Raw genomic sequence first — 9,033 nt, 5'->3', positions numbered from 1 at the left:
TACGCGTCTTCTTATTTTACACTTTGTTTGGTTTGCACCGTCACGGGGATTCCGCACCCGTTACCGTGTTCTTGATAAGCAAGGATAGGTTTACGTTATCGATCCACCAGAAAAACGGGACCTACAAATTTCATCACAAAGAAGTCAATTGTATAAAAGAAAGGATAACATTCAAGTGAAAAGGGTTCACTGGAACTTGGTGACGAAATTCATTCTAGGGAATTCAAACCTAGACACCGTCACTGCACACAGCCTTTGGTGGCCACCGTCTCATACGGTTTTCACAGCAAAACGCGCCTTCGCCACTGTGTTTGAGAATGGGAGTAGCGGATTTGGTTTCTGGTAGCGGTGGTCACCGCCGGGGAACGGTCGGTCATCCTCGCTCTCTCTTTCTATCGACTACTCCTTCTTTGCATCTCTCTATTTTCATTGTTCAACACAAATTTCTTATTTGAGATTTAGGGCTCAAAAAAAATTAACCTTCCACCACTGCTCAGAGATCCGCCTGAGTTTATAACAACCGAAGGCCATGTCCCTTGTGCTCTCTCTGTAAGCCCTCGAAAACCTCCATGTCCCTTGTGCTCTCTTTGTAAGCCCTCGAAAACCTCCATGTCCCTTGTGCTCTCTCTGTAAGCCCTCGAAAACCTAAGCTCTAGAAGCGAGGAAAAAAAAGAACACAGAAGAGTCTTGAACTTGGGCTTTGTAGATATAAGCAAATGCACCACAACCACTGGACCAACATAATTTATTCTAAATATATACGTATTAAATAAGTTATAAACACAAATAAAGGATGACAGGGTAAAAAAAGTAACCTGAGGTGGACAGGTGTCCACCTGTTACTATTCATAAGATTAGTTTTTTAAGGTCATGGGGTATGGTGGGGCTTGGGTTGGGGCTTGAGTTGGGGCATTGGTTGACACGTGGAATGGGAGTCCCCCCACTACTCAAACCCACGCCCATGGGGTATGGTGGGGGCTTGGGTTGGGGGGCATGAGTTTGGTTTGGCCATTGAAAGCCTGCCATGTCACCTACTAACCCGCCCCACGCCCGGCTTCAAACCCACGCCAATGGGGGCCACGCCCAACCCAAGCCCCCGGGGTGGTGCCTTGGGCGTTTTACCCCAACCCACGCCCAATCCCCGCCCCATACCCCACGGCCTAATATATGTATAATGTGCAGCTAACACATAAAGAATACACATTTGGGTATATTGGAGCAATCCTTTCAATATTAAATTCCAGAAAGTAAAAACAAAAACGTTCTAAGATCTCAACCTTAAATATTCAAAATTTCCAAAACTCAACCCATATGGGGCAAACGATGATAGCGCACTTGATGTAATCGCCTTAACTCAGATCAATTGCTTTAACACTATCTGTGCTAACTAACACTTCTTGTTTTATACTCTTTTAAGTTTGGCATTATGTCACAATTACTCCTCCAGCTTTCCAACATATGCCTTCCAACCCATGAACTATCTACAAACTACAAACCAACCACTCAACTATCTACCAGCTGCTAATAATCCATAAACCACTTTTATTATATCCTGAAAATGCAAACAAACCAAGTTAAAACTAAAAACACAATTTATTAGTAGACAATACCCAAGAAGCCATATTATATACACATGAACTATGAACTGAGTTGCTTTTTTTAATACCTACCTACCATCAATATTACTCTACAACCAATTCAAATCAAAGTAAGACTTTTAATTAAAACTGTAACATAATACCTGTTACAATACTTATTTGTGACTCGAATCACCTCTCCAGTGGGGGTTTCAGGGGTGTAAAACCAAACGACTCAAGCAGATCACTAGACCATACAAAATAACAAACTGTCAATTAAAAAATGCTCTGAGGAAGATGACCTACGCCTGCACTTGTTATATCTAACACTTCTAAAGATCAAGAAAAATACCGCGTATGCACCGTATTTTCGCGATTCACCCATATTGTCCTACTATGTGGGTCAGGTTTCTGTACTGCAAAACGAGTCACGAAAAAAAAAATTATGATACAGGGTAAAATGTTGTAGATTCGAAGATACTACATAAATAAAAAGAACTTGTTTCACATGAAAAACATGATGTAAAATATACCCAAAAAAATATATATATTTTTAATTTTCACTTTTAAATAACTTTAAAATCCAAAACGTTCTAAACATCATAATCTTACCTGAAATCACCAACGCATTATCAATCTCCCAAACCAAAAAAACTTGAAATTACTAAAACTTTATCAATTGCTTGAACATCTATTAATAGCTGTGCTTTAACATTTGCTTGCCTGAAATTGTTGGACAGCCGATTCATCACCATTGTCTGCATACGTATTACTACTTGCAGCGGAAAACATACCTTGATATGCAGGCATGATGAACACACGGATACAATATGAATAGATAGAAAGAAATGAATGCAGAATGGACACTTTCTGTTTGGAGGGAAAATGTCTTGGTAATCAAAACATTTGCCGGCAATCCATACTTATATGTTACATATTTGGCGGTTAGAATTTTGGCGGGTAACTGCCTTATAATGCAGTTTAAATATGCATACCCACTTATCCTTTGAACCGCTTATCATACTACCCCTATTATACTAATCATCGGTTTGCATATCATATACATATACATATCATTCGAATAATTATCACATAACTAAAGTTTAACTAATATATAAACATATGTATTTCCAACACAACCCCCTTAAACTTTGGTTATGTTGGAACCCTTCTGCATCACACTTCGGTTTGCCTCTTCCATTGCCTTCCTAATGTGGGTAAAATTAAATCTTTTCCTTCTCTTGCGAGCACTCCAGTTGTCTGCCCATCCGTCTTCAGCAAACAATGCATAATGCATGGATTGACTGTTCATTTCAGCACCTTCATGAGTGTTACCTGCACTTCTGATCTTCCTGTGGCTTTCTTGTGACGACCCTTCATCATGTTGATTGATCCCTGCAGCACTTCCTTGAACCATGTCTGCACTTCCAGACTTCCTATCACAGTTTTTCCGCAGGCCAGCATCTTCATTAATCATTTCCTTTACTTGCACCTTGTTTTGAACTGTCTTGAACTTGTAGTAATATTCTAAGACATCAAGATACATAGCATACACTATTCTTATGTGATCTCCTTCTTCATATCCGAGACCTAAATCCTTCGCTATAATTGGCCATGTATTCTCAGTTGTAACTTCTCGATACCCACCATCATTTGCCACTAGAATGTATAGACTTAGTAAATCTATTTTCTTTTGATCAGTGGTGAAAGGAGGAATAGGCCTTGAAGTAATTCCCATATAATCATACAGAAACCACCGAACCAAGTCTTCGAATTTCTTTTGTAAAATGACTTTGTACTTGAATACGTATTCACGATCATCGAGCATATCCATTAGGGCCTTGCAGTCATCGAAATTATGAAATTCTAAAGAATTTAAGATCATTAAATTCCAGTCTTCTCCCTCCTTCTCCGATACATTCAGAGATTCAAAATATGAATTCAGATAATCACTCTTGAATTCATCATCAATTCCGCACATATTATGCAGTCTTTCTTTCTCTTTTAACCCCAGTTCTTGTTCTTTTGAGAGCCCAGTTGTATCATTTACAGAGTTCACCACCGGAGATGAAAACATAGGAAATATTTTACACGAGTCACCGGATTTTCTGACCGTGAAACCTTGGAGGGTTAACTGTTCAAGACTTAGAACATTTCGATCAATGTCCGGTGAGTAAAATACACTAGGAATTCTCAGCGTATCATTTCCTGTTTTCATCTCAACAATCCCTACTCCGCGTATGAATAAAAAATTATTCATACCGGATTTCGTTTCGACACCCATGATATGCTTGACCCTTTTGAAAACATCAATATTACCCACGTAATGATGATGAAAAGTTGAATTAACATACCAGATATCCTTCCATTGTCCACCGTCTGTCCCTGTGACTATCATTTCATCATGACAGTGTACATCTTCGTTCTGGGTTCTAATTCCGGCATTAATCGCTTGCCGAATTAGTTGTAATTCTTCATCGTTTTCCTTTGCTTTACATGTGTAGATTTGATGACCGGGTAAGTGACAGTAATAACATAAACGTTCTCGTCGGGATCTTCGTTTCCTTTCATTCTTTTCATCACTGCAGTGTTGACATGGCATCATTGTGGCTGTTGGTTTGATTTCTGCATCGGATCTTGACGTGGCTCTGATACCACTATGTTGGACAGCCGATTCATCACCATTGTCTGCATACGTATTACTACTTGCAGCGGAAAACATACCTTGATATGCAGGCATGATGAACACACGGATACAATATGAATAGATAGAAAGAAATGAATGCAGAATGGACACTTTCTGTTTGGAGGGAAAATGTCTTGGTAATCAAAACATTTGCCGGCAATCCATACTTATATGTTACATATTTGGCGGTTAGAATTTTGGCGGGTAACTGCCTTATAATGCAGTTTAAATATGCATACCCACTTATCCTTTGAACCGCTTATCATACTACCCCTATTATACTAATCATCGGTTTGCATATCATATACATATACATATCATTCGAATAATTATCACATAACTAAAGTTTAACTAATATATAAACATATGTATTTCCAACAGAAATCACAGACATTCAAGGACTGATACATTTATAAATCACAAAGTTAAATTGACTGTTTGAACATCAATTAACATAATGCATTAATTTTAAGAAAGCATACCTTGATATCACTGATATATTGAAGGAAATCACAAACATGATGAAATCACATGGGCTTGATTGATTGCTTCAACATCGATTGCCTGAAAGAACTTCGAACGGGTCATAAGGTTGTTGATGTACGTAGGAGAAGGCCGTGTCTCCTGAGATTTCATTCAGGCATGTAAAACCATAGCTCAAAAGCCGCCACCTAGACCATACAAGACATAGAGCTTTCAACTGAAACATGCTGTGCGGAAGATGCCTTATGCCTGAACCTTCTATATTTAACATTTCCAAACATTTTAAACGTCCGAGTTCCCCTGGCAGTTTCTCGACTCGAATACAAAAGGAGAGATTTAAACTTTTTAAACATTTCATGTTACAGATGCTGTTTGGAATATCTTGTAAGGATATACAATCTGTTAGGTCTAACACCTCTAAACTCTCTAATCTGCCAAGATCCTTGGGTAACTGCTCCAGAAGCCAACAAGATTTAAGCTTAAGAGATTTCAGATGCTTCAACATACAAATGTTATCTGGAAGATGCTTAATCTCTTTCATCCACAAAGTTAACTTCTCTAGCCCTTCTAATTGCCACAGATCCTTGGGCGCCTCTGGAATACTGCCTATAAGTGTAAGCTCTGCTAAACGTTGTAGACCAAAAATAGTTGCTGAAAAAGACTCAAGGAATGTGCAAGCACATAGACAAGAAGAAATGAGCTTCTCAACATTTCCACTAGATAAGGGTCGAGGCTCTTCATATTCACATTTAACATGAAACTTTGGCAAATTATTGTCGGGATGCAATGGACATATATCTGTGGACTCTACAATCAGTTTTAACTTAACTGTGCGATAAAGATAATAATCCTTATACCAATTGCCAAACAAAAAATATGCAAAGATATTACCACTTAACTTTAAGTGGAAAAGATTCTTTAGACATCCCATTGGAGCAAGAATTTCTTGAAGAAAAAAACATTTTTCAAGAATTAACTCTTCAAGTTGTGGAGTCAACCCAAGGTTAAGGTTACTCACCTTAGAACCACTGAGGTTGAGATATTTGAGATGTGGAAATTCAACGAGCATGTGGAGTTCTACCAAGTTATTACATCCACTAAGATCTAATTTCGAAATATTTGGAGTCAGCACAAGGTTAAGGTTACTCACCTTAGAATTGCTGAGCTTGAGGGATTTTAGCTTTGGACATTCAAAAGGCATGTGTAATTCAACAAAGTCTCCGCAATTACCAAGATCTAACTCCTCGAGACTAGGAGTCTTCCCAAGGTTAAGGTTACTCACCATCGAATCATTTAGGTTGATTGATTTTAGCTTTGGACTTTCAAAAGGCATGTGAAGTTCTCTAAAAAAATAGCAATCTATTATATGTAACGTCTCGAGATATGGACATCCATTAAGCATGTTGAGTTCTACAAAGTCCTCACAGTCATTAAGATGTAATGTTTCAAGATTTGGAGTCATCCCAAGGTCAAAGCTTATCAAATCTGAACGAGTGAGGTTAAGGAATCTTAGTTTATTAAGAACCTATCATAAGGAAAAAGAGGATTAACGTCAGTATAATCACAAAATGTAGCATAATAATGAATCATGCTAAACAACCAATCCACCAATAATCTACCTTTCCTTCTCCCTCTCCCCATAATTGAGAGATATGGCTGGCATCCATTTGAAGGTAAACAAGCATATTTGCTTGAAATGTTTTAGGTAAACACTGAAAAGGGTATCCATGCCAATTTAGACTTCGTAAGGTGTTTGGTAAGTATGGGTCAATCTGATCAGTTTCCAATGTGAAATCTTCACTATACATGTCAACTTCACTATACACGTCAAGGAATCTAAGTCCCTTCATCTTTCTGAACCCTTTCATAGTTGTAGCTATATCAAGAGATAAATACTCCATTTTTATACTTCTAGTTGCTTAAGTACCCTGCAAATAAAAGAGCTAACATGAAACTTTTGTCCTAACAGATTGAATTTGGTTGGGTTTTCTATCTTAAAAATAAACTTAAACCTTACCAAGTCATTCACCAATATATCTTCAATTTCCTCTTTAATCCATAATCGACTATGTTTGCCAGGCTCATCAGGATGCAAACGGCGAACGATATTCATGCCCATTTCTTCAATACTATCATGCATATCTAAACGCCCAAGATCAGAAACAGTTATCAATGATTTCTGCTCAAGAACTTTTAAAGCAAATCGAGCATGGAATCCACAACTTTCAAGTATTCTGATTGCAGAGTCTTTTGAATCACCTTTCAATATGCATGCAACTTCTAGGAATACTTCTTTGTGATCATTTTCTAGACCAATATAGCTGATTTCCAATCTTTTCAAAGTTTGCTCTTCAGGAATTGTTTTTAGTCTTTTTATGGCATCATCCCATTCACATTCAGTTTTACCACAAAGAGATGAACCCAACACTTTTATTGTTAAGGGAAGACCAGCAGCATAATATACAACTTTTCTTGAGAGCTCTTCATACCCTTCAACTGGAATCTCGCTACCAAATGCATACTTACTGAAGAGGCGAATTCCTTCCTCGTGTGATAACAGATTGACATTATGAATAAACTTCACTCTGTGTGCTACCAGCACATGCTCATCTCTTGTTGTGATGATGATTGTACTTCCTGACTTAAACCAAGTATGCTCACCTGCTAACGCCTCAAGCTGCTCGATATTATCCACATCATCCAGAACAATAAGTACCTTTCTACTACCAATCATTTTTTTCGTCATATTTACCCCTTCATAAACGCCTGTTACACCAAGGCTTTGATCATTTAACACATCTTTAAGGATCTGCTCTTGCAATACCTTCATACCAGAGCCTTTTGAAACTTCTCTGACATTCTCAACAAAGCTTTTACCTTCAAACGAATCGGATATATGATCAAAAACAGCTCTGGCCAAAGTCGTCTTTCCGCCACCTCCAATCCCCAGGATCCCTATCATGTGAACATCAACAGAAGCATCTTTTAAATATGAAACTACATCCTTTACACGGGTCTCCATGCCTATTAATTTCTCATCATTGCTCGAATTTGAATTCACGAAACGCAGCTCTAGTGAAATGTCTTGAACAATTTGTTGGATAAACTTGGCTTCATGCCTGTGTGTTAAAGAAGATTATATTGGATTACTCAAAACCCCCCATGAACAATCAATTTCAAATTTATAACATATAATCATATATAAAGGAACAAGAAGGGATTACCCATCACAGGTGGTCTTCAACTCTCTTCCAGCCAAATCGGCTGCTTCTTTCATAGCATTTCTCCATCTTCCAGCAGCCTCTTTCTTTTCATGCTTGGCAAAGGCTTCTCCAACTGCCCCACTTTGGTGGCGGACTTCCCTCGGTTCCACATTAAAGAAAACAGGGTAAGCAGTCCGCCCATCCATCTTGTGGCACTCAATAATCTTGACGAGCTCGTTCAAGCACCACGACGAAGATGCATAGTTCTCGGAGAAAACTATGATGTAAATTCTCGAGTCTTCAATGGATCTCATGAGCTGATCATTGATCCTTTTCCCTTTCTCGATTTTCTCATCATCTTTGTAAGTAATAATGCCTTTACTGACAAGAGCATGGTAGAGATGATCAACAAAGGTCTTACGGGTGTCTTCACCCCGGAAACTCAAAAAGACATCATAACTGAAACTCTTTCTAACTGAGGAAGTTGAAGTAGATGCCATTGTATGCTTCAAAAATCGAAAAATGATATCTTTGTTCGTGGGGAAAATCTGTATAAACTGATCGGAAACAAGATTGAAAGAGATGAATAGATGATCAAGAAAGTCTTGAAGAGTTGATATTTTGATTGGAAAAAAGTATGCAATAAATAACGTGGAGAAAGTAAAGTCTCTTATTTGCTGAAGATAAGATAAGGTTCATAATATGAATTTTCAAGGAAAAGACTAGTAGGAAGTTACTGTTAAATTTTCAAAGCCATGATCCTTCTTCGTCCAAGTTTCTTTTTAGGTCTCGACCCACCTAACAAGTTCTATATATACAACTAAAATGTATTTAAACAAAGTTATGTAATTATTTAGTTATAAGGTGAATATTTATTTATTTATCTGTAGCTTATTAACTTCAGAGGCTTTAGTATAAGTATTAAGGGCATAAAGGACCAGGTGTAACATGTTTCGAAACATCATTATATGATGTTTTATACTTGGATTGTTGTGTAACTCCATAGACAAGTGCTAAAACAAGATATATCGTTATATACACCTTTCTGAGTAAATCACTGAATCGTCTTGGTTTGGTCCATATG

At 37.8% G+C, this 9,033-nt stretch overlaps 1 protein-coding gene across 4 annotated transcripts; it reads right to left on the bottom strand.

Annotated features, from left to right (window-relative positions):
* Positions 1-1,209: 1,209 nt before the first annotated feature.
* Positions 1,210-8,579, bottom strand: LOC110877134 (disease resistance protein RUN1). Of its 4 annotated transcripts, XM_035977280.1 has the most exons (9): positions 7,971-8,579; positions 6,764-7,865; positions 6,366-6,674; positions 6,172-6,271; positions 4,746-6,089; positions 2,190-2,300; positions 1,930-1,993; positions 1,742-1,824; positions 1,210-1,552 (listed from the first exon to the last, which is right to left on the bottom strand). In XM_035977280.1, the coding sequence occupies exons 1-3, from the start codon at positions 8,447-8,449 to the stop codon at positions 6,666-6,668; spliced, it is 1,590 nt and encodes a 529-aa protein (XP_035833173.1). In that variant the 5' UTR covers positions 8,450-8,579; the 3' UTR covers positions 1,210-1,552; positions 1,742-1,824; positions 1,930-1,993; positions 2,190-2,300; positions 4,746-6,089; positions 6,172-6,271; positions 6,366-6,665. The 4 variants fall into 4 exon arrangements, with proteins under 4 accessions (XP_035833173.1, XP_035833172.1, XP_035833169.1 ...); XM_035977279.1 differs by having other exon boundaries at positions 4,746-6,271; XM_035977276.1 differs by lacking the exons at positions 6,764-7,865; positions 7,971-8,579 and having other exon boundaries at positions 4,746-6,271; positions 6,366-6,675.
* Between the last annotated feature and the right edge of the window lie 454 nt (positions 8,580-9,033).

This window comes from Helianthus annuus, chromosome 9 (assembly GCF_002127325.2).
Source record: "Helianthus annuus cultivar XRQ/B chromosome 9, HanXRQr2.0-SUNRISE, whole genome shotgun sequence".
Lineage (NCBI taxonomy): Eukaryota > Viridiplantae > Streptophyta > Magnoliopsida > Asterales > Asteraceae > Helianthus > Helianthus annuus.
Note: the sequence above shows the minus strand (reverse complement) of the source record. Positions and strands in the feature narration are given on the sequence as shown.

What these genes read in the sequence shown, in the direction of transcription:
- LOC110877134 (XM_035977276.1), bottom strand. Translation starts at nt 6,647, where the DNA reads ATGGAGTATTTATCTCTTGATATAGCTACAACTATGAAAGGGTTCAGA. An exon ending in GGGGAGAGGGAGAAGGAAAG is followed by an intron (nt 6,272 to 6,365) that starts GTAGATTATTGG and finishes TCCTTATGATAG; the next exon opens with GTTCTTAATAAACTAAGATT.